Source organism: Apis cerana, linkage group LG5, assembly GCF_029169275.1.
Source record: "Apis cerana isolate GH-2021 linkage group LG5, AcerK_1.0, whole genome shotgun sequence".
Lineage (NCBI taxonomy): Eukaryota > Metazoa > Arthropoda > Insecta > Hymenoptera > Apidae > Apis > Apis cerana.
Window position 1 is genome coordinate 2,401,899 of NC_083856.1, and position 27,020 is coordinate 2,428,918.

The 27,020-nt window shown below is 26.1% G+C and overlaps 1 protein-coding gene, 1 long non-coding RNA gene and 1 other non-coding gene across 16 annotated transcripts in view; 2 read left to right on the plus strand and 1 right to left on the minus strand.

Annotated features, from left to right (window-relative positions):
* LOC108001332 (neurexin 1) overlaps positions 1–27,020 on the minus strand; it is a 394,345-nt gene that overhangs the window by 109,918 nt on the left and 257,407 nt on the right. For all 14 annotated transcript variants that reach the window (XM_062075807.1, XM_062075808.1, XM_062075805.1 and 11 more), the window contains 5 exons: positions 18,691–18,798; positions 14,217–14,409; positions 4,415–4,606; positions 2,822–2,965; positions 2,166–2,383 (listed from right to left, as the gene is read on the minus strand). In XM_062075807.1, the coding sequence (XP_061931791.1) occupies positions 2,166–2,383; positions 2,822–2,965; positions 4,415–4,606; positions 14,217–14,409; positions 18,691–18,798 (855 nt within the window). The remainder of the gene's footprint in view (positions 1–2,165; positions 2,384–2,821; positions 2,966–4,414; positions 4,607–14,216; positions 14,410–18,690; positions 18,799–27,020) is intronic.
* Trnas-cga (transfer RNA serine (anticodon CGA)) lies at positions 3,488–3,569 on the plus strand. The gene has a single exon. It is a non-coding gene; the product is annotated as a tRNA-Ser (tRNA).
* Positions 10,220–12,062, plus strand: LOC114577971 (uncharacterized). The gene is made up of 2 exons (XR_003698497.2): positions 10,220–11,094; positions 11,585–12,062. It is a non-coding gene; the product is annotated as an uncharacterized LOC114577971 (long non-coding RNA).

Sequence of the window (27,020 nt, forward strand, 5' to 3'; positions counted from 1 at the left end):
AATAATTAAAAACAATTTCAACTATTTTTATCTTATAAAAACTCATTATTAAAATTCTAAGGTAAACTAAAAAATATAATGTTATATTTTTGATTCGATAAAAAAGTATTGAATAATGAAAAAATTTCTTTTTGACAAAGTTTTTTAAAATTTCATTTATTTGCGATATTTTATAATTAAAAAAAAAGAAATAAATATAATTTAACTTAAAATTATTTAAATGTCAAAACATTACTAAATTATTCTCTCATTAAAACTTTGTTCAATTTATCAAATATCTTGAAAGGAAAGAAGTTAATTTTTTTAATATTTAAAATTAAAATATTATTTTGTTAATGTTGAACAGCAATATCCACAGCCTTTTTCACCACTATCTTCCACCAAAGAACCTTCAACCTTCGGCCGAACCATGAATTATGAATACACGTCGCTCTATCGGCCGCGTCTATTTTCGTTCGATTTGAATTTTTACAGTCAATTTATTCTGTCGTGGAAAAACGGGTCGAATGAATCGATGAATTATGATCGCGGATGAGCAAGATTCGTTCGAATTTTCATGCGTTATCGCGTTCCTTGGAGACTGCGGATTTCAATTTACCCATGGCGCCAATGCTTCTAAGGATGCACACGAATAATTTTCATCCACTGAGTTTATGACTGTGTAACCACTTCAAACTGCAAAGTTTTATCCATCGTGTAATTTTCCAATTCCACGTGTACATTTTTCAAGTAACAAGTTTATTGAGGTTTATAATTTTTTTAAAGTTGGTTGTAAAAGTCATGTGTCATAAGATTGCACTATATCATTGTGAAACATCGTATTACAAAATTTTATTCCTGTGCTACTACGACATCTAGAGAAAAATTCTTAGAAGGTATAAAGATATAAATTGTATCATAAAATTTAATATTTCGTACATTAGGTCTAATAAATAATATAATGAAAAAATTATAATTCTAGGAAAAATTATAATAATAATTTCTATAGTTCGTATTGCTTGTAAAAAAGCATAACACCAGATCAAAATTGAAAATTAAAATTAAAATTGAAAATTAAATTAAAATTAAAATTGAAAATTAAAATTAAAAGTTCATGATTTAAATACTTCTAGTAAAAAATACGAGTTGCTTTCTTTGTATTAATAATTAAAAAATTGCAAATTTTGAGAAAATAAAATATATTGAAAAAATATATTGAAAAAATGTAAAATAATTATATATATAGATATTTGAAATGAAATTACTTAGAACATTTATTTTAATACATATTAAAGTCATTAAAATCAATGATATATACTTCAATGTATGTATTGTAATTATTAAAATATTTTAGAAAAATAGAAATATAAATTTGCATAAATATTCTCAATTCTTCTTCATTCTTCTATTTAAAATTCAATAAAAATACAGTTTGATATCTATTAATATCTATTATTACACATTATCCTTTAGAAATTAATCTTATCACATTATAGTAATAGATAATAATAGATAATATAAATATAATATATAATAATAATAAAAATGATCGGATAATTTTGTAATTATATTTCTTATAACGAAATATTATGTTAACATACAATATTAATATTTATCAAATCCAAAAATAAATTATAAATCCTAAGCAAGTCTTTTTTATCTTTTATTTTTTCTAATTATAAACTTCATAATCATACAAATTAGAATTTTTATATTTTCCATAACTAAAAGATAAGAAAAGCGTTGAAAGGCTTTTGGTTTTATATCCACATTTCTTAACAGCTTCTTCAGCGTCTCTTTTCCACGAATATTACGCCATTGGTCAGAATTGCGGTCAGCGAAACAAATAAACTTTCTCCCCGTGAAAAAAGGCTCTATGTAACGTAATATTCTTTTACAGTATTCTACTTTGTTACTTCTGTATATCACCGTGAAATTACGATATTCTCTAATGAAGCTGGCTAGCGAATACTGACAAAACGTGGCGATGTTTCATCAAAACGTAACATTATTAAATAAAAATTTTATAAGTATTTAGAACTTGTTTGAAAAAAAAAGTTTAACCTCACATTCTGTTTTATTCAATTTTATTCTAATTATTTTTTTACCTTTTCGAGAATCTAAAATATTCATAAATTACTAATTAAAGCGAAATTTAATAAAATTTGAAAGAATTCTCAACTCACTTTTTCTTTGTCCCCGATATGGATCAGCATCTTCGCTTTGCCCTCTTCGAGGTAGAGTTGTAATCGATCCGAACTGTTTTCTAAACTCGTGGCTAGAAGAAGACCACGTGGCCTAGTAGTTTTGAAGCGAACTACTATTTCTTCAGTCTGCGTTTTCGAATCCTCTGGCATCAATGCTGTCATTTGCTGTGTTCCGTTCAGATGCAACGTTGATGCATCTGAATAAAGATTTTTGAATATTCTTCTTAAAACAAATATATTATAAAATAATGATGTAATATTATAAGAAATAAAATAACCATAAAAAAAGAAATAATTAAGTTAATTAATTTTAAAAGTAAGATTATTTAAATATTTAGCTATTATTTCAGTAATTATATTATAATATATAATAAAATTGCACTCTTATTTATTTTCAAGATTATTATATTATTGATAATTGAGTATACTAATAATTTAAATTAATATATATAACTACAATTATATTAAATACAATCCTATTAAACCTACATAAACCTTAAAATTTTAATTCAATTATGAAATGTATCGGTAAATAAGCATAATTGTATCTATATCTTAGCAAGAAATTTATTATTATTGCGATTATTATTTCAATGGAGATATCATAAACTCAAATTAAAGAAAAATTTTTTTACCTTTCCCACAAGTAGGACCAGTGTATTGTGTTCCAGTGCAGTCACAATGAAATCTGTTCCATCCCTCGATACAATGGCTACCGTGCATGCAAGGTTGTGAGGGACAGTGGGATTGTTGAAAATGACAAGCTGGTTTGACAGCACCTACAAAATTGTAGATGTGAAGAGAAATGAAATTAGAGAAAGTAGTTAGTAACAAATGCTCTCAGTTTTAGTATTTAATTATCGTTGAAATGATATAGTGATTATATCAATGAAATATTATTTAATGTAAATTCATTCTTATAGATTCATTCTTGAAAATATATTCATAAAATAGAATTTATAAAAATTTGTTTAAATAGTTTAATATTACTTTTTAATAATATTATTCATTTGTTATTTACTTATTGGTAAAAATATTCATCTATTTGATATTAAAAAATTATATATTTAATTTTTAAATATTTTTTTATAAATTTCTTAAAATTCATTTAATATTATAAATATTTAATAAATTAAACATTTTAATAATAGTCTAATTTTTATTTAAAATTAGGAATATATATTTTTTAATTATTTGGTTAAAAAATAAATGAATATATAATACATAATATTTATATAAAAATATTATTAAAAATATTAATGTACAGTATAAGTTTCAATAAGAAGAATACTCTGGTAGGAGCTGTGGTGTCCGAGTGGTTAAGGAGTCAGACTCGAAATCTGATGGGCTATGCCCGCACAGGTTCGAATCCTGTCCGCAGCGAAAACTTTTTTGTTGTTAAAAATTAATTTTTTTGTACCGATTTTTAACATTTTACCTTTTTTAAATATATTTAATGATATAAAACGATATTTTTATTAAAATAAAATATTTAAAGACGCATTAATATGTCATTATTATTCTTATGCATATAATCGTATATTCTTTCAACACTTTATCATTATTTTTTAATATTTATATTTTAGTTGTATAAATAATTGATTAACAATATTTTTATATAAATTGAATAAATTTAATTGTATAGATATATTAATTATTATGCATTATTATATGTTTCATCTAAATATTTATATTTTTCTATAACTCAATAACAGTATAAAAATAAAATAGCATTTAAATTTTCTACATTAATTTTATTGTTTTCGCAAATTGAAAATACCATGGAACTAAATATATTTCTTGTACATATACATAACACATAATAAGACGCGAATAATATTATAACTTATACTTCAATTTACATTTATATTTGCAATCATTGTGTAATTCTTATAAAAATATTCTATAGTTCTTAAAAAAAACTTATATATTAAAAAGTAATTTTTAAAAATGATAAATTTTTTTTATAATATTCAATCATTAATTATCTCAATATAACTGCTAGATCTAATATTCAAATTTTTAAAAAATTTTATTCATAAAATATTTTTAAAGAAAGAAAAATAATAAAGAAATATTTCTTGTATTTTAATGCTCAAGATATTTTGTACGATTTTTATAAAATCCGTTATTTGTATGCTGACAAGCTGAGTTATTCTCGACGAAATGGAATCTTGATGTTCATATTTTATTTGAACACCGCTATAAAATGCAAAACATTATCTTACCAGAGTCCTGTTGTTGAGCATATCCAGCGATATCGATTTGTTGCCCGTTTATGACAAGATCCCTTATGCAACCAACGTAACCTTGTCTCAAGGCACCTGTCCACAGTACCGGAGGAACCGTAAGGGGTGCAAATGGAGCACCCACACCACCGATATACAGTAATCCATCTAGATCTAGTTGCGTTGAATCACCTGAAACGCGTTATGTTATCCTACTATTTAAATTACTGTATAGAAATTCTAATAATAATTAATATGATTTTATTTATTTCATATTTAAGGTATTTTTATTTTTAGGGGTAATGACAATTATTTATTATTAATAATAATGGCGATGAATATTGAATGTTTAATATAGTATTTAATATTTGTTATGATTATAATTTATCATTGAATATAATAATAAAGAAATTTAAAAAAATTCTTAATTCTTAGTGTTTTTTGAAATTTTGCACAATTATTCAAATTTTCATGGTTTCAATAAAGTTTTCTACATCGACCATAGAGAGTTCTATTTTATTCAAACACTTAAAATTTTGTGGTTCCAATCCATCCATGAATACATTGGCTAGTTGAAGTACTATTTTACTCGATCACTTAAAACTTTGTAATTCCAATGCATTTTCAACAAGCATATATTTGCAAACTATATACCATTTCTATGATTATTTAAAACTTTATTTCACTTCAAATTCAGCAAGTTTTGTTTTTAAAAATCAAATTATAGGATTTTATATCATATTTCAGAAAAATTTCAAGATCTAACATTATAAATTGACTAATATTATTTTACTATATTAATTATTTTAACAATAATAATATTAGAAATTAATTCCTAAGCATCTAAACAAAGTTTATAGAATTAAATCATTATACATATAACATTAAAATTAGCTGTAAGAAATTTTTAAAAATGCTGTACAATATAAATTTTAATTTTAAAAATTTTATTATATCGTTTGCATTTTTGCAACTTAAAGTTCATGATCTATATAAAATAAATCTTTAAGGTATGATATCAATATACGTACAACTCTATATTATTTAATTTAATTTCTAATCAAATTTCGTAAGTGATACAGGTAAAAATAACAAAATGGTATATGGCGTATCGACGTTTCCATAGTGCGTTCGTAATTCATGTTCTTTCGTGATCGATATCAATGCATGATACGTGAAATTCGTTATTAAAATTTATATGATGTATATGACAGCTTATCATTCTCGCAATTTTTCATTTAGCTACTCTTTTTCTTTCAAAGATATAAAAAAATTCTTTGATATAATATTCGTAACAATTATATAATACAAAATTATAAAGTTTATCGTTCTTTTTTGCTGCAACCATTTCACATGTATATACATAGATTAAATTCGAGTAGGAATTTTATATTTTTAATTATTTTAATCTCTCTAGATTAAACGTCACCTATTCATCAATTTCATGTTTTATATCTGAATTTTAAAATTTTATCACGAATAAAAAATATTTCAAATCCTTTTGTGTAAAAATATTATATTTTTATCATTTTCACGTATTATACTATGAAATATTTCATATTAAAATTTATATATTTACATTAAATTCGTTAAAAAATTTTGCAAAAGATTTTCTCCCCAAGTAGGAGCGCGAGCAGATATATTCTTATTATCCTAATCACGTCCCTATAGAATTCTTGGTACCACTTTCCACTTACATTTCATTCGAAAATTTCGCCTTAATCCAGACTATCTCGCACAACTTTATCACGCATTATCTCCCCTACGAAACATTTACATCTATGTTCCGCTAACTATCCTCATTATCTCCCATTCACGACCCACCCATTACATACTTTAAGCAGCGAGAACGCACCATCTTCTCAAGACGGAGCTTGTTCGAAATGACTCGAACTATGCCCAATTATTCGGACCGATGCTCTCGAGTCTCGTTAATTCGACGTTAATTAAAAACTCACGAGACCCGCTTAAAGTCCATTATCCTCCGCCCGACTATTTTTCTTTCCCTTCTTTCCGGCTCAAAAACGAAAGTTTCCCGCTTACGAGCGCTGGAGAACCGGAGGGAAAAAGTTCACCGACTCTACGAATTAGCACTAGGACACGGCGCGACGTGCTTTGTGAAAATAATAGTCGTCTCTTGCATAACCTCGAGCTTAATCGTTCTGTAATCTTAAAATTAAACTCTGCGACTGGTGGTCCTCTTTTCTTTTCTTTTTTTTTTTTTTTTTTAAAAAAGAGAGTTCATTGTCCGTGTTTAAGAATCGGAATTTTCTTTGATTAATTTATAAACGAATTGGACAAGAATAATCGCAAATTAATTTATGAAATATAGTCTATTTCTTTCTTTCTTTTTTTAAATTGTAGTTAGGAGGACAAGTAATTAAACAGAGGATAATGAAAATAGAAGTAGTTATTGATTTTTAATTTTTTAATTCTTAAATTCTTTAAGAATTAAAATAGAAATTACAACGTTCTTAACGTTACAATCGTGGAAGGGAATATATTATAAATTTGTACAATACTTCTTGCATCAAATTTTTAACTAATTTTGCAATTTCATATCATCTTTTCATTTCTCAATTTGATATCTTATATCATTTCAAAATATGATTATTTATTAAATTAATTATTTTTTAAAATTATATGGGTTTTTGGAATTTGGAAAACATATTTCTAAGATTTCTGTAAGATTAATACTTGCATTTGCGATTAAAAAATTTATGCACGTTAAATGTGGAATGCTGTGGAAATCATAAATAGAACACTGTAAAGCCAGTTAGAAGGACATTCTAATTATCTTATTTCTGATTCATGAATATTTTATAATGAAATTTATAATTCTATTATCGCTACAGCGCTAATAGACCAATGTATATGCAAACGTCGTAACGTTATCTTTGTCCTTGAATTTCTGCGTATAAAAATTAATTTTTTCCATGTTCTAAGATTAAATTTTTTTTTATCAATCATTAACATTTTATTAACCATATAATTTAACTTTATGCAAATTTTATAACATGTGATAATTTAGTTGTTATAATGAGCAGTACAATTATAAAAAAAGAGGGAAAAACAAAGAAAGAGAATAAAATTTTATAAGAAAATTTCATTAATCTTACAAATTATAATAATATATTCAAATATAAATTACCAATCATGAAAACAATTACACGTGTCTATCATTAATCATCTTTTCAATCATCAAATTTGGCGATTTATGAAAAGTAATTCCTTAAATATTTTCTTTACATAAAAATTCTTTACACACTTAATGATTAAAATTAATAGAATTGAAATAAATAATATATTTTATACACTATATAGTTTCAAAAGAATAAAAAATAAAAAATAAAAAATAAAAAGACATTATAGAAATTATTTTTGAATACGAGAAGACAGCAAGAAAAAAAATATCGAAAGGGGCGAGTTGAAAAGGAAATTATAATCGACAAAGGAAAATGATTAGCTCGTCCCTTGAAAATTCTTATCACAAGCGTGGCGAGTTGACCTTGCAAAGTATTCAAGATTATAATCATAATTTGATAGATAAAATTTGTCCCTCACTATTTTATTGTATGCAGTATCGTGTCTTCTAATTGCAGGTTACGTTAATTGGATGTCTGATTTTATTATCATACATATTGCTATTGCAAAATAAAACAATGGAGATTTTTCATTCCGATCTCTTTGGGATCTGGAAAAAATATTCTAGAAATTTGTAATGTTTTATATATATTGTTGCGTTTGAGCAATTTTATAATGTTTAATACTTATATCATGTTATATTATCCCTGCATATCTTCATTCATCTTTGAGCTATGCACAACTTCCTTTTTCAGTAGTATTCTATAATTTACACATCTATTAACCATTCTGCTGTACAACGCTCATAAAATTTTAATGTTCAATATTTGAAGGAGGTTACGAAAGGAGGATTATTTGCTCGAAACTTGTGATCTTTTTATTGCTACGTGATTCCGGCAAACGTGGTTACATCATATTTGTAACCACGTTAAGCGGGCCCTGGAAAATGGGCATTTGCTTGGAAATTCGCTGATCAAGCCGGAAGCATTTCAGACGAAACTCGGATGCAATGCTCTGCACGTGACGCTTATTTACATAGATCTGCAATATTATAATGCGCACCAGGCTACGATAATTGAATGTGCGAGAAAGTTTGATATTTCGAACATGTCTCTCCGCATTTTTTTCCTGCTAAATGCTACGTGCTATCTTTCTTTCCTCTTTCGTTCTATCGTTTGATCGTGCAAAATTTTGGAGGAAAAGAAAAAAAAATTATCCTCTTCCATCCTTTCGTGTCTCTATTTTTTTAAAAATAACAGAGGATTCTGTTTCTCTTTTTATCGACAGATTATAAAAGTACAAAGGTTTCGATCAAGATAAATAAGATGTGGAAAATTTGATAAATTTTTAATTTATCGTGTAATTATAATATTATGATGTTATAATTTAATGTATATTATTTTTATGAAAATGCTATAAAGTTAATAATAAAATTTTCATTCAAATAATTCTTTTTAAATGTGATAAAATAATATATAAGATAATTATTAAAATTATTTCTTAGAATGGAATTTCTTTCTATATATTATATAATAATAATAAAATAATTTCAATATATTGTACTGTTAACATTGTAACAATGTTAAAATGAAAAATTGCATATTCGAAGTACCATTATTTCAAAAATCATTCTCCTATATTTCATAAAATATTCAATAAAATAACATCCACAAGAAAATAGTATCTTTTTACATAACTGCTGTTATTTCAAATACAGAAGAAACAGATTTTATTTATAAAATCTTGCATCATTCGAGAAAGTAATATTTTCTATTACTTATCTATTTTAAAAATCCGAAATTCCCACTACAATATTTTCTCAAGATAAGAAAACCAAACAGACCAATTACGTCATTAACCATTTCCGAAAATAGGAAATTGCATGAACACAGATGTCAACATGTTAACTCATCGATATGTATTTCTATTTTTATATCATAATATTTCAACGTGCAGATATATTCTCGCTTATCATCTCTGCAGTGATTCTCCGAATGCCAATAGTTTTTTTTTTCCTCCCAAGAAGATTATTCTATTGGTTTAACCAGTAATCGCGCTTAAAACCTCGATGATTCATGTTTGACAGATTACGCTCTTCCTATCGTGAATAACCGCCACCAACGATTTAATTCAGTCGTTCGTCTTTGAGGTTTTAGCAAGTAATGTTGGCAGAACGTTGTTTCATCAGAAGAACGAGATAAAACATTTTCAAGTGTTCCATTCATCTGACAGAAATTATTTCACAGTTAAGTGAGGGTTTTTTTTTTTATCTTTTTGTAATCTTCAAAGAGATTTTATCGAGATTATTAATTGTATTATCTCGTCGTCTCAACTTAAAAATGTTTCTCTTAATTCAAAATTATTTTTCTTTCGTCAAGGAGAAATATTGAACGAAGATATCCTATGTATTTTAAATATCTGATATTATTTATATTACATTTCGTCAATTATTGATTTATTTTTGAATTGGTTTTAAATCTTCTTAATAAATTATTTTTAATTTTAAAAAGTATAGAATTTCAATCTTTCATAAATGTATCTTGATTCGATTTAAACATAAATTCAATTTCTTAATTAAATACATTTCTAAAATATTTATCAATTACTCAATAATAATAGAATTTAACATAAGAAATTAAATATTAGATTGATTGAAAATTTTATTTGTCAGATATCACTTGTAAATTAACAATTTCATTTTAGGATTTCTAAGGAATTATTTTGAAATTCAGATAAATCAAACGAAAATATATTTTTATCTATCTTTGAAATATAAGTTATAAATGTTTCTGTAATGTTATATTATACAATTAGCTTTTATCAAATATTTGATACAAATGTTACATTATTCTTGGAACATTCGAATAATTTCATTAAATTGAACAGATAAAACTTTTTCAACTTCGTTCAAGTTTCAAATATTAATAGAAGCTTATTTCAAATAAAATGTCGTAAAGTTTATTTTATTAAGTTATAATTAAAATTTGCATTAAGCAAAACGAGATAAGCTGAGATCGTCTGTCTTCGTTATTCTGTATTCTTCATTTAACTAAGGCGAAATTAAATTGCTTGTAAGTTAATAAATGAGTCTTAAGCGACATTTTTGTATATTAATTTTTAAATTTTAGAATCGAAATATTCCACGAATATAATAATAATAATATCCTACACTCAACAAATTTTCAAATTCAATTATTTCAAAAACTAATTTTTAAATGATAAAAATTTCTATAATTCTATAACTTTCGTTTATTTTTAGAACTATTTTTTATCGATGATTTATTTATATCAAATACTCTCAATATTAAAAATCAAGCAGCAATATAATATTAAAGATAGAGAGGTCTAGAAAGAAAGTTTTTAGCGTATATATTAATTAGAATCATATATTAAATCTAATTACGAATGCTTGAATCGTATTGGTCTCTTTCACGTGTTACGAGGGCAATTGGCCTGCAGAAAGCGTTCACACTCGAAAAATTTCGCACAAACTCGTCCCAGTGAAGCGGCGAAGCACAGTTTTGAGGCTGAAATTGCTAAAAGCTCGGATTTCAAAGGCGAGTTTCATGGACAAATTAACTGGCTGTGTAATTCAGGTGACCATCAAGGGTTTCGTGGAAACTTGTGGAATAGTGAATAAGTACACGATTCGACTGTAGTTGTGAATTTCTTTCATTTAATCCTGACACCATTAACGTTTTCGGCCATTCACTTGAATTCGTGTCCAAGATTAATAACTGATTGACTTTCATAGTTTCGTTGCATAAAATAGTATAGGATTTATTGTAACATTCGTAATTAAATTTCAAGTAGACAATCAACGTTGAAAATATTTCCTATATTAATTAAATTAAATTGAAAACATGATATTCATACTAATTATTTTTCTTAAGAGATATATTATAAGAATTATTTCAAGAATTTATTTCTCTAAAGAAGAAAAATATTTAATCAACATAAAATAACAAAACAAATTAGAGTCAATTGTCATTTAAATATTCAATATATAACAACTATTATACTACGAAGAACTATTATAGTTTTATATTTATTAATTACTTGATTTTAAAATTCCCTTAACTCAAGTACGCCATCTATGAAAGCCATAAGCGGCGAAGAAGAAGCCTAATTCACCGATTTGTCGCCCCATATAACGTCGTTCTATGAACGAGGCGATCGCAGAAATAGAATCCCAAACATATAAAGCCCACCACAAGAGTATTTTTCGAGCAATCGTAAATCCGACTATCGCAAATGGCCAGGGGATAAAAGACGTCCCCGGAAATCGTTCGCGGCTAGAATTTAACGCCACGCCGCCTTCCATGTACACACAACGTGAAAAATCGAAGGAAACAGAATTCGTGGGGAGAATGCCGCAAGAGTTGGAAGTAACCAAGACGGAAGTACACGGGGGAGAGGCAGGAAGGACGTGATTTCTGCGGTGAGACCGGGTTCCGTTATTTGAACTGGGCGACAGAGAAGCCGATGAAGGATCCACAACCGGGGAACTCCTCCACTTTCTGTTTATTTATCGGTTTAATAAAGCCTTACCGTACATCTTAAACTGTATCAACTCTCTTTTCTACCCTTGTTTGACTTTTTATTCTGTCTTAGTGTAGAGTTTCAGAGTTATGAATAAATTCACGATTAAATCTGGAAGAAGTTTTTGATTGTCTTTCAAATAATTTGGGAAGGTCTTCTATAATTTTCTATGATAAGAGTTATGAAAACGTGTTTGTAAAATGAAAAGTTTTGACTTTGATAATATTAGAATTTGGTACTGTTAACATAGAATAGATTCATGAGATTTTGAAGATTATAAAATTCAAAATTATTTTTTGCTTATAAATGTTTGTTACCTTATTAATAAACTCAAATTAAGATTTAAGATTTATTTATGATAACTATTTCTATGTATAAATAATTAAAATTAAAAAACTTAATACTAATCAAGTTTTATATATATAAGAAAAAATGTTAATATAAAATATACTTATACTACCTTTTTTTTTAAATTTTCAATTATAATTGGATTGTGGATATTAATACCAATATGTATTTTAATAAAAAATAGATAAAAAAATAGCACCAAAATAAAAATTTATTTCTTCATTAAATCTTGTATAAAATTCCAAAAAAGATGTTTTATTTTGCATATTTTGCATGTTGTATATTTTTTTGCATATTGCATATTATTTGCATATTGTGCATGTATATTGGATGCATATTTGTTGCATGTTTCCTGCATATTCGACTATTAACTATCCACCAAATTCGGATCAATAAAGTAGTCCCTATATATAATATACGTATATGTATGTAAATATCTTACATCATCTTTATAAAATAGAAAGTTTTAAATTTTAAATGGTATATATATTATGCAATAAAAATTCATGACATAAAATGTTATACAATTGTTCTTTATTTTGCACATTATATTTGCATCTAAAAGGATCTCATTCTTTGCAAAATTTCTTCCTTATTATAAAACAATTCAAATAACCTATATCACAACCTATATTTAAAAAATAATAACAATAATAACAAGCTGCTATAAAAATTTCTATTCGACATATAAAAATAAATTAATCAGCAATCCAAATTGTAAATTATATTTTATTAAATTACCATCATCGTTGCAAACGAAGAAAGTTAGTGAACAAATTCCTAAAGAAACGGATCTAAACGGAACAAACTAAGCGGTAATAAAACTGGAGGATCGTAGAAAAAGTAAAGGTGGAAGATTTATTACGTTCCACGCATGGAACGGTTAGCTGCACCTGCAGATAAGTGTCCTCGAGCATGTAACTCTGAATTATGAGTGGCCCTTCTTCGTCGTTTATGCCGTCTACCAACCGGATCCAGAACTTTTCCTTGTGTAGATTAAACGATAAACACCTTACATCCTACCAAACTGTCGCAAAATTAAACGAAAAAAGAAGAAAAAGTAATGGAAAAGAATGATTTGTAATTGAAAGAGCACGGAAAATGATACAATTTCGTGAAGGAAATTTAATTAAAATATGTTGACATTTTGTGAAATATTTATCAATATAAAATATATGAAACATTTATACATAGATCGCGTATTTTTTTTATTTATATTTTAAGAAAAATATGAATAAAAGATACATTAAACTATTATTAGGGCATAATAATAAAATAATTGAAATAAGCTGCATTAATATGTATTAATATATTATATCTATTAATGAATTAAATTTATATTCGAATTAATTCAAAGTTTGCTATCAGATTGAGAACATATGGCATTAACATGACATAGATGAAGGAACAGAGGAAGATGGTGTCACGTTACAAGAAATTACGACAGCGCTATATAACACCTCTTCTTGTTAATTTGTACGCGCACGAAAATTAAATTAGAATAAATACATACATAAACGCGAATATTAATTAAATCTTCCAGTAGAAATAATCTTTTTTATCTATAATAATTTAGACAGAGGAAGAAAACTTATAGCAATAATGAAATTAATATTCATCAAAAAGGACAAGAAATTTTATTTCTTATTTAAAATAGTTCAATAGCAGTGATTTGGTTTCGATTATTTGAATTTTAAAATGTACTCCTTTTTTCTCTTAACAATCTATTGCTTTTACGAAAAAATCAATACCATTTTAATTATCATTTATAGAAATAATTTAATTAATGAAAATATTTAGGTTTAAAAATAAAACTTTTATTTCTTACCTGGTGTGCGAAATTCAACTATTGAATCGTCTACGGTGACACGTCCGTCTCGTTCAACACGACGAAGTGCCACATCGTGCCAGATTCCATTGTCGATTCGTTGTTTTGATGACTTTACTTTTACGGGTCCGCTTCCGAGGTCGATATGTAGATATAAATGGCCTCCAAAGATTTCGAATGCGAAAAGATCTTGCTGCAAAAATAAATTTTATTTTATCTTTTTAAATAGTTTAAAAAAATTTCATAAAATTATATCCTAATCTTATCTAGATTTTCATATTTATATGTAAATTTATAGCGTTATATTTTAAGAAACAGATGATTTTTAAGATAAAAATTTACGTTATAAAGATGTTGTTCATATATTTATGGAAAATGTATAAGAATATATACAATACACATTAAGAATATATAATTTTCTCATTTCTAATTAAGATTTTCCTATTGGTATTGATTCAATTTTGCCAAAAGATTCGCATCCTTTAAAATCCTTTACAACTCGAATTTAGCTTTGGAATATTGTCCATTTTTTTTTATTAGTAAAAAATTGACTGTACATACTTCTTTTATTCAAGCTTTCAAAAGATTTTACGAAAAAACATTGCAACAAACAATTTATAATTAAATCTTCCATTCTTCCATTCGTCTGAAAGTTTGAAGGCACTTATATTTTTTCAAAATCTCCCTTCATCGATTTCTCTACTGTCCAATTTCCCCCCATAAAATTCTCACCCTCTTTACGAAACTTCCAATAATAATTCCAAAAAAACTTAATCCTCGATTTCTCAGTGGCTTCCCAAAATGGCACAGTGACGCGTCACTGGCCACTTGCTGTTATTTCACGACTAATAGCCATGTAATAATACATATATACATACAATATATATATACACATTTACAAACACCAAAACAGAGACATTCTGCTTTACAGACACGAACGGTAACGGAGGAAGCATTTGTTCGGTGGAACCGGTGATTCTGCTAATGAGCAAGCCGCACGAATTCGCGGCCTTAACGAGAACCCGGTTTTCGCAACTTTCCGATTTATTTCACGCCGTTCCACGCCACGCAACTGTGATTATTCGCGATGCTAGCGGCCCTCTCCACCTATACCTGTTTCAACGTTGAAATATAATTGTGGGAATTACGAGGCGGTATTGTTAAATCGAGATAACTGCAGGCAAGCAGCGAGCGAAACGCGACTCGAGTGGTGAAAATGCATTTCCTACCCGTTGTCGCTTACCCACCTCGTGCCCCAGATATCTCACCTGTCTACCTGCACGCTGCGTGCAAGTAACTGTGCGCAGGGTGTATTTCTGGAGTGATGGTGCAGTTGGAAAAGGCGCAGTTGAATTTATTGAATCGAGTCCATTCATCTTCCTCTTTCGAGGAATTTTTATATAAATTGTACTTATGCTTGAAGAGAATACACACAGTGTACAGGCCATGTAATTTTTTCAGATTATTCTTAACTTCGTTAACACTGCTTGTTGTAAGAAGAAAGTTTTTTGAGAGCGTTGAAAGGAATTCTTACTTTTTTTCTGTAGGTTTGATTGCTTTTAAAATTTTATGTTAAGAAATATTAGGATATAATGATAAAGAAAAAAATGTAAAATTTGTATGAAAGATAAGAAAAGTATAAGGAGATTGTTTCTTTATTTTTCATGTAATGAATTTTACAGAATTCATTTTTTTGATTCTTTTATTTTAATAATTTTATGCAATGGCATAAATTTATTTCTTTATTTCTATAATATAGTTTTATATTTATTAGCAATTAAATATTTGACGCAAAATCTCTGATTCTATTCCATTATTTAATTGTTTAAAGTAATTGATATAGAAAGCGAATTATTAATACGAAAATTAATTAGTTTAAAATTAATTTTTTTAAATCTTTAATCTGATTACAATATTTTAAAACTCATTAAATTTATTATCATTAACTAATTACTTAAAATAATTTTGTATACAATTACAATTAATGTATAATGCAACAATTTATGTAATGTTTAGTTACAAATGATATTATATTTGTTTTTATTAATTAAATTTTCACCTCTAATTTTACAAATAAATCATAAAACGATACACCTGATGTTTTGCATATTTAAATCATAAGGGATTAATTATACTTTTATTCAAATTCCATATAATTGAATTAAATTTAATTTACAATACCTTAAGCAACAATCATTGAAAATATCCGTGCAATTTTTCAAACGAAAAATATTACTTTTGTTTTATTTATATTCATGTTGCCGTACAGATTATATTAAAGAGGAAAGCGTTTTAAAACAGCGTATTCGATTTATGTATCAATAAATGCATTATTAACAATTTCAAAGCGCATGTCTCCTCTGCAAATAAAAATCCATTAATGGAAAAATTCCTTTTTCTATTCTATAATATCACATATTTTTCAACGTGCGACAATAAAATTCGATTACATTCCTGTATCAGTTCGATAACAGTTTTCCAGGGACAATTTTTGAAACAGTATCCATGATTTTATCAAACAAAAAACGCATCACGTGATCGATAATTTAATTGCCATCACCCCACTTCGTGTAATCTCTTCCTTTTTCGCTCGAATAAACATCGATTTTTTAATCAGTCGTAGCTCCCAACTTTCATTTATCAATTCTTCCTTTTATTAAATAATCTTTTCTATCCTCTTTCCAAATTCTCGCTTCTTCGTTTCTTTCTTGAACTTTCTTTTACATTTACATTTTCATTTTTGTTCGATATATAATTTTTATTATACATTTTTATTTGACAATGTGAAATTGATTATAAAGCTAGATTTAAGATTAATAGTGTTAATATGTACGAGTAATTTTCTCAGGCAAGAGAAAATTAATTTAATTAAAAAAAGTTTTTAATAAATTATTAAAGTTAGAAAAGATTGTGATTTTTCATTCTTTTGGATGGATATTAAGATTAAATATTTGTGAAATAATTTTTTTATTCAAAAATTTTTATCTAGCAATATTAGTATTAAATGATCGAAAAATTAATTGTAGTTTTTGATAGTGTAATATTTAAAATTGTAGCTTTATTTAAACTGAATTTATTTAATTAAAATATTTATGCATTTTCTTTATTCTAGAATTTAATTTTTTATAAATTCTTTTAGATAGATATTTAAATATATATTACATAAAGGTGTATTTGTCATTTCTGTCTTGCCAAATTAAGAAAGAAAATAAGATTAAGTGTTCAATAAATGCATTTTTACACTTGATATATCACATACTAAATGTAAAATGTGAAACATTTGCAATGCATAAAATTCTAAATACAATTAAAAACCATAATTTATTTTCTTCAACTATTCTTCAATTTTGAATTTTGATTTCAATAATCAATTTTCACAATTTTTTAGATCACGTGAAAATGATATTATTCAACGATTTTATCGATCGTAAAATAATAAAATGGAAAGTCTTTGGTACTTTAACGAAATTTTTATAACATTTTTTCAACAATTTACGTAAAAGCAGTAAAGTTATTATATCAGTGTGACAACATTGGAAAAAAGCTCATGATCATAATTCGTAAAACTTTAATCGCATTAAAAAGAAGTTGAAAAAAAAAAAAGAAAGGAAAGAAAGAAGAGGCAAATCCCATGATGCCATGAATACAGACGGAAATAGTATTCACAGAGGGGCTATCAACAAAATCCGAGGCGAATGGATGGCGAACGTGCAACGAATATCAAGCAGTGAACCACTAATGAACAACTTCATTAACCGAGCTCTTGAAAATTCCACGGTTTATCGAGGCTTTTTCATTTTTCGAAATATTTCAACCCACAATTCACTTGATAGTTTCGATTAATCGCTGTGTAACCGGAAATATTCGCGAAACGATTCCGTTTTAAATTCATTAAAAATCGCTTTCACAATTCTGTCAACTCATTCAAAAAAAGAAAAAAAGATTGAAGGGAAATTGGAAATAGTAATTGTCGTATTATTCTTCTGTAATTCCTATTTTATTGTATCATTAATTTCTGTCAATATCGTACAATCCCTGATCAAAAAATTACTTTTAGTAAAATTCAATTACCTGAGTGCTTTAATAGTAATTTTTATTTACTAACTTCTATTACTATTTTCATTAAAGATTACACGTATCAACTAATGTGGTAATTTGTTTACAATTATTTTAAATAAATCTCTCAAATATTCTCAATTGGATTTATATGGTGACATCTGTCTAGTCATTCAAGTATAACAAAAAATAATAAGATATTATAATATACAAATTATTAATATGTATACGTGAAATATTTATAAAAATTGATAAAATTTTCGATTAAATTTATCTTTAAGTCTCTCAACTTTTAAAAATATTGATAAAATTGCCTCTAATTTTTTGGCCTGTGCAATTTTTAAGACTTACAAAAATAATTATCGGACAGTAGAATTTAAGAGAAGGAAAATAAATGTATCGAACGAAATTCACATACCCTCGTATGAGCTCCGCTACGACTGTACATAATCAATCCGTTAGGTTCGTTGGTACGGATTTTGAAGGATATACTACCGGACTTGGCCGCCCTCCAAGGTGGCAGCACCTGAAACACAGGAGATATACGTCTTTTAATATTTTTCCACTTCTTGGCCGTCACTTCTAAAAGACGTAAAATAATAATAATAATAATAGAAAAGAAAGACAGAAAAGAAAATAAGAAAAAGAAGAAAAGAGAGTAAACGGAAGGAAGGAAGAGAAATCCCTCGATGTCCTGAAGAAGAATGGAGAACGGACAGGGTTGGCGGTCCAGCGTGTTCGGAATCCAAAATTTCCTGTTCTCCGCCCTGGACGAGTCCATTCATCATGCATGACGGCTTAAATAATCACGTGTCTCGTGCCCGTGGAATTTTTACTTCAATTTCGTTGCGGGACCCGAGTCTCTCTGCGGCTGACTGATTTACGTTTCACCATCGAGAAATTCGCCGCAGTTCTGTCTCCACGCGTACCCAATCGTGAAATATTCCCGTCTGACCAATCTGCTACTTGTTTGTCGGATAAAAGAAGAGAAGCGGGGCAAGGAAAGTCTTGTGACGCGTCGTGAAAATGTGTCGATTATATTCGAGATATTGTTTGTTTTGAAATCAGAGTTGGGCAATGAAATTCTTAGTATTGATGATGATTGTACTGTTGGTTGTAAAAAAGATTTGATAATGATCAGTTTTTTTAAATTTTTAAAGGAATTTCGTTAGATCAACGTTGATTTATTAAACATGTAATTATTAATTTAATTTAATTTTGAAAATAGAATAATTTAAGGGTTATCTATAAAAAAAAGACGTAGAATTTATATAATTAATATATTTTATTCAAATAAGTAATTTTAACGAAAGGATGAGTAAATAATCGTGCAGAGGATTTATTAATTTGTAATCACGAATATAATTAATTTAATGTCATTAATTTAAAGCTTTCAAATCTGATAAAATATGTATTGGATATTTATGATCTATATTATTTTATACTTTCATAATCTATACTAATGTATTACTATTATTATTGATTAATCCAAAAATCTATTTCTAAAAGGAAAAAAAAATGGAATAGAAATCAAAAAGAAAAGTAAAAATTTTCTTTAAAAATAATTTGCTTATATGACATTATATGACATAATTAAAATATTGAATCATATATTTAATTACTTCTGTTAATAATAAAAGTCTCATATTTTTCCCCATAATTTTTAATAATTAATCATATTACATTTCACCCAACTCTGATTGATTTAGTATCGTTTATAGAAAAATTGTGTATCAAGAACACCTTAGATATTGTTTGAGTTTGAAAAAAGTCGAATGGTTAGTTGAATAGAAAGTTTGTTTGACCGTATTATGATGTGCGGTATTTGATATTTTGTTCGAGTATAATGATTTGTGCGCGACGGAGAGTTTCTGGGTAAGATACATAAAGATTTGAAAGAAATATGGAACAAGAAGTTATCGTTTCAAAAGTTGGAAGATTGTCAAAAGCAGTGATTGTCAAGAGCAGACATTCGAGAGAAATTCTTCTAGACAAGTATTTAGCTTGAACTTTTTTTTTTGAAGAGCTATTCAATTTTATCTGTTGTGAAAAAAAAGAAATATATTTTTTACAAATAATTCAAAAATATTACTAATCGTTCTTGAATAAATTGTATAAAAATTTTTTAAAATATTGGAAAATCAATTTTTTCTTATTTTTAATAATTTTAAGAAGCGTACTATTTGATAATAAATCGCTATTGCAGTATTTGAATATTTATCAAGACTTAATCGCCATATTCATTTATAATTTTTTATAAAATAAGGGATATTTTTAAAAATTAAATTATTTTTAAAGCTTATTTTTAAATATATAATTTTACATATATATTTTTAAATATATAAATTACTAATATAACTTATTACTAATATAATGTTCATCTTGTTCAAATAATTAGAACCAATTTTTTTCTTCTTCATAGATATTCAAATATCATAAGTGCAAATATTTATGCAAATTCATGTTTCTACGAATACAATTTACAAAAATGGAAAATTTAGATTTCATCCTTTAAATATATTGTAACGAGAATTTAGGTAAATCTTTTGTATATTTTTCCATATTACACTCATTTTGTAAATTTTTGTAAATTTAAATCTGAATAAATACATAAATATCTGCAGTCTAGTCATAATTTTTGCTTCAGTAAATTCCATAGATCCTAAAATCTCTCTGGGAAACAAATCCTTTTTGTTTTCCCCAATTGTCTTTCGAAGAACAGTAGCTTGTAATTTTGAAATCAGAGCGGTTTCAGGGAGAAAGACTCGACGTGAACTGCACCAAGTGTAATTGCACCTCAATGACAGTGGGGCCAATTTTCGCGATGAAGAGTCAACTCGAAAACTTACGGTTACGAGATTCATTATTTATTCTTCTTACTTTTGTTTGCCCTAAATTTTCCATCCCTTTCTCGCAATTGAGAATAAATTTCATTCCTTGGAACTTTCCTTATGAAATGTTCCTTTTTGTTAGATATGATCTCAATTTGTATAAGTTGATTGCAATTTAATGTTTTTCTATTAAATCTTGAAATTGAATATTTGAAAAATTCTGAAAAATATTAATTAATTATATTATTATATTAATATTATATTATATTATAATATAATATAATATAATATTATATTAATATTATATTAATATAATATTATAATATTTTAATATTATAATATTATAATATTATAATATAATATAATATTATAATATAATATTATATTAATATATATTAATTAATGAATAATTTTGTTAAAAATAATATTATTTAGGATAATAATAGAAGATTTTTAAATATAAGATATTATGTTAGAGTAATTTTAATGAAGTCAATGAAGAAAACAATTTATCATATAATATATATATATTTTATTTAATAGAACATAATTTAAATAATTTTCTTTCTTTCAATGTCAATATTCTTTTTATTATTAACATTTTTATTATTTTTTCAATAATATAAAAACACGACTTTATCTTTTTTTTTCTACTTGTTAATAATAATTATTAACAAAAGATTATTTCCTTTTAAATTTTAATTATAAATTAAATAATTATAAAAGTACGAAATATATAAATTTTTTTTATTATTTATTTTTTTATTTTTTGGTTCTTTTTCCTACAAATCGAAAGTCAATTTCCTATACGAGACAATCTACTATAAAGAAACGCAAAGATTTGTCTAAGAAAATTACTTGAACAGTTCTATCAGAACGTTAACGAAACGAACCTCCTATGAGAATATCGGTATAAGTTACTTCTTTATCTTGCTCAGTCAATTTTCTGAACTTCTTTAAAACCAAGAATTTCCTCTAAAGTTTCTTTGAAGCCAAGAAGTCCTTAATTGAGTTAATTCAGTATCTTAAAAATAATTTAACATGAGTTATTACATCTTTAATACAATATTATTTTCATTCATTTTAAATGAGATCAAATATATAAAATACAGATATAAAATGTTAAAGTGTATTGTATAAATTGTACAATGAAGATATATGTTAAAGCAAAATAATGTATGTTTAAATAAATAATTCATAAATAAAAAAAGTAAAAAAGAAAAATAATCAAAATTAAATAAGTTGCAATATTTAATTGATCATAAAAATAAACTTCTGATTTAAATTTCTCGCATTTTTAAGTTTTTTCTTTCATTCAAACAAAAATATAGTCAATTAAAAAAGAGGATTTTACTACTTGTTGTTACTGTGTGTTGTGAAAATTTTTGTAAGAAGGAAAGTGTTTCAGTCATCAAACAATGTTACATATAAAAAGATGTTATAGAATAAAAAAGAAAAAATGTATAAGATTGTAAAATAATTTTTAATCAAATATATTCAATTATAACAGGAAATTCTGATTAGATTGAAATTTTATTTTGAGCTTGATTATTAAAATAAATAAATATTTTAATATAACAATAAATAATGAAACTAATTTCTAAAATTATAGATTATTCAAATATATCAATATTTTTAATTATAGAATTATCATCTTTTTTTCAATAATATATTTGAAATTCGATAATATATTTGAAAAATAACTAGAAATTAAATATAATTAAAAATTGTAAATGTTCATGTTTCAAGATATCATCGATCAAATAGCTCTTTCAAAGTGAACGAACTGTCAGGGATAATTTCATCGTGCGTGATACACGAACATTTTATAATGCAAATAGATGTACATCTAACGACGAGATAAATATGAAGGTGAATAAGAAATTAAATTCTGAATGTGTTTTTCAAATGCAATATCAAGTAATATATTATCATCACTTTTTACGTTAGTTTTAATAAATTATATAGTGTTCAAAATTCAATATGTATTCTATTTTTTAAATAAAAATATAATTATTCGTTGATCACAATGTTTTATTTTTTGTCAAATATAAAATATTTATTATTTGTCATTATATATTCGATTCCTTATAGATATAAGATGTCTAAAATTATTATTATAAGGGATGATTTTTCAAATTAAAATATGAATCGAGAAAAATATCAAGAATAAAAAATTATTTTTAAGTTTAATTATTCATAAATATAGAGAAATTTATTCAGAAATCGATCATCATTTTTATAAAAATACAAGCCATTCGAAGTTCCCATATTAAATATTTAACTTTTAAACTTAACTTTTAAAAATAAAACAGTCTTAAAACACAGATCTGTATACTGTCTTGTAAAAATGAATATTGTTATTCAAGAAATAAATCCAAAGCGACGTAAAAGGATGGATCAAGAATCTCTTCAATTTTCTTTTGTCGTCTCTTCATCTATTTCGAATAGAATCGATTTCTTCAGCTTTTCGTTCGTTGAATATCAAAACCCTTCCAAACTCGTGCTCCTTCGTTTCAATGCCGTTCGATAAAATCAATCTATAAAATATGTTTATTGAAACCGAATATTCTGACTCAAGAAAGGAAAATACGAGATCGAACGATCAAGTTGACTTGTTTCCTTTATTTCACGTTTCTCGAGAAATTCCAGGACGAGGAATCGTTGCCTGAAGTGTCGCTCGAGGGATCAAGGGAAAAAGAAGATGGAGGAATGGTAAAAGGCGAAGGCAAACATGAAACTCGAGAACGATTCAATTTCTATCGTTAACAAGAATATTCGTAATGAGCTCGTTATCTCTTTCAAAATGCTTATTAATTGATTAATTAGAAAAAAATTGAGTAAAAAAAATTCCCTTGAAATTCTGATGCAGATATCGCGGTAAATTTGAAATTTGAATGAAATTTCATAGTATATAAATGAAAATTTGTTAGTTATAGTATATATAAATGAGAAAATTAAAGTCCATTTAATTTGAACAGAAATAAAATTTTTAAATATTAACTATTTCCAAATCATCTTGCTAATTATATTATATCTATATTTTACAAATATCTAAAATATGCTTATTGCACAACTTATTGTTAAATATTCTGAACCTTTAAAATTAATAACATTAATATTCTATATTTTATATCTCGTAGCTTGTTAACAAGATAACATCAACAAAATTAATATTACATCATTATTTCATACTTCGTACAAATATCTTATTATCATTAATTTTCAAATATTATTTCTCTAATTAATTGTCTCATTACAATTTCAAAGTTAAAAAGATAAAACAACGTGAAACATCTCTTGTTTTATATTTTTTCTTTCCCAAACGTTCCACCAAATCTCAAACACAATTGTCCAATGTACAACTTAAATAACCATCCAATTTCGTGATAATCCAATTGGAACGAAAAGATTGCCGAGAAATCGGCAAAGTACCATGACCAACGAGAATTCTCCCGTGAAACAAATGTCCACTATTCCGTCAGAAATAAACTGGCGGCTGCGCAATTGGCCAGACCTGTGCCATTTTTTCGAATCCTCCCAAGGATCATCACGATGAATCATGGAACTCGTTCCACGGTGAAATCTCTCGAATTAGCCGGGAATGAGAAATCTCGTTTAGACTAGGTGCCCATTCTCTTCTACGCCTCTTCCATCCCTCCACTGGCTACCTCAGCAACCGCCAACCCCTTCCTTTCGCGGTGTCCCTCCTCCTCCCTCCCACTCCTCCTCAGAAATTCGTCTGGAAAGTCAGAACCGCAAAGTGGTGCTTCGTCGTGGCTCGAAAGGAGGATATTTCATCGGAGGAAATCGGCTCTTTCACCCTTTGCCCTTCGACTTTCCAGTCACCGATCCTTCATCCCGTCTGGTTCGGGTTTGGAAAATCAGAGGACGAAACGACAGGGATGGGGCGATCAATTAGAAAAGTTAAATTACTTGGCGAAATAAATAATTTACTAATCCGTGCTTCCTAATCTAAGATCGTTGAAGTACGAAGGGATGAAGGATTCGACGAAGTTGTATTTCGTTCTCGATTTTCGAAATATATCTTTAATTTTGTTTTAATAAGTACATTTTAGAGAAGACGATAGATTTGACGAAGTTGTATTTCGTTCGTCTATTTCGGTTTTTATATAAATATATCGAATTTTATTTTAAGGAATGAGGATTAAAGGCCAATCAAAGGCTAATAAATCAATATTTTCTGAAAATAACTTTTGTCGCTTTAAATTAGTGAAGAAGAATTTCTTTATAAATATTCAATCACAAACAAATTAATCTAAATTATTCGAGTAATTGCTTAATTGATTTTTTAATTGAAAGTTTTAAAAATGAAGAGATTCTTGAATTGATTGATTCTTATATAAGTTATATTGAAAAAATTAATTTTTCAATGCATATATTGTCAATTAATTTTTAGAATAAATTTTTAGACATTTTAATAGATTTATATATTGATTATTGTAAGATTATATCTTTTTTTTTATTTTTTTAAAATTTTGTGTATTTCTTGGATTAGGATGATTTTTATTTATTATTAAGCATATTTAAAAATTGCTTAAAATTGATCTACATTATCATTTTTTTATTTCTTCTCTAATCGTCTTTTCTAACATATATTTTTCGATTTTAAAATTTATTATGCGATTTTACAATTTACAAGAGTTATTAAATTTTTAGTAAAATATTGAATTTTCATTATTAAAATTTAATGATATCAAATTATCATTTATGATTCATAAAATTTAAAATTAATAATAATTAATTTAATTATATAAGAAAAAATTCAAAATGTGATTTCATCATTAATTCTTTGAATTATATTATATATATAACTTACAAAATTAAAAATAAACTTCAAATTAATAAAACAGTAAAGAATTTATTTCCAATGTAAAATTAAGAAAATTTAATCTTTCTAAATTTATAAATTTCTTCAATATCTCAAAAAAAGTGTAATATTACAATTTCCAGGAATTTCTTCAATATTAAAAAATTTAATAAAAATGACGAAAAAAAAGCAATGTACGATAAAATTGATAAACACTTTTTTAGATTGTATCGGAAATTTAGCCTCTATCCTTCCATTCTGAACAAGATATTTGAATAGTTGCGGTTTCTATCGAGGACTTTGTTTAATTAAAGCAATAAAAGCATGTGACAAGAATTATCGTTGTGCTTTCGAAGAATTCCAAGTATTTGTAGCTTAAAATTAAAATCTTCCGAATTGTAGGATGTCGTGGAAAAGGATCGATGGAAAATTTCGTAGGGAAATTCCTTCGAAATTCAGTGGATCGTATGCAACTAGCAATTTAAAAATTTCTATTGAAAATCAAGAGAAAGATCAATATTAAAAAGAAGAAAACATAATTCCAAATTTTTAACTTCCAAATGATAAAATCAAAGTGATAAAAATTTGAAGAAATACTATTTAGATAAATAGATAAATTACTCATTTGTTCGAAAAACTTATTAATCTAATGAGTCTAGAAAATTTCGCGGTATTTATGTTAAAATGTACATTAAAACTTCCATTATTATAAAATATTCAAATTATATAGTGGATTGCGAGTTCTGAGCAGAATATGGCGTTTCTTATCGTTGCATTATCGGGCTAGTTTCCACTGGAAGAATCATGTAATCGCATAATGACAAAAATCACCGAGATTGCTTAAAATAAGAAAATTAGACGTGAATGTATTTTGTGAATCCAGGTGGACTAGTTATAGAGATTTTCGTACAATTGGTGATAGAAATGTATTCTGAAATAAGGATAAAAGGTCATATTCTATCTTTACTTTTTCTTTTATTTAGATTTAATAGTTGTGTCTGATGGAAAAATTGATATGCTTTTTTTTAAATTTCAAAATGTAATAATTTTAAAAAGATAGAAATATTTATTTATTTTAAGAGATTG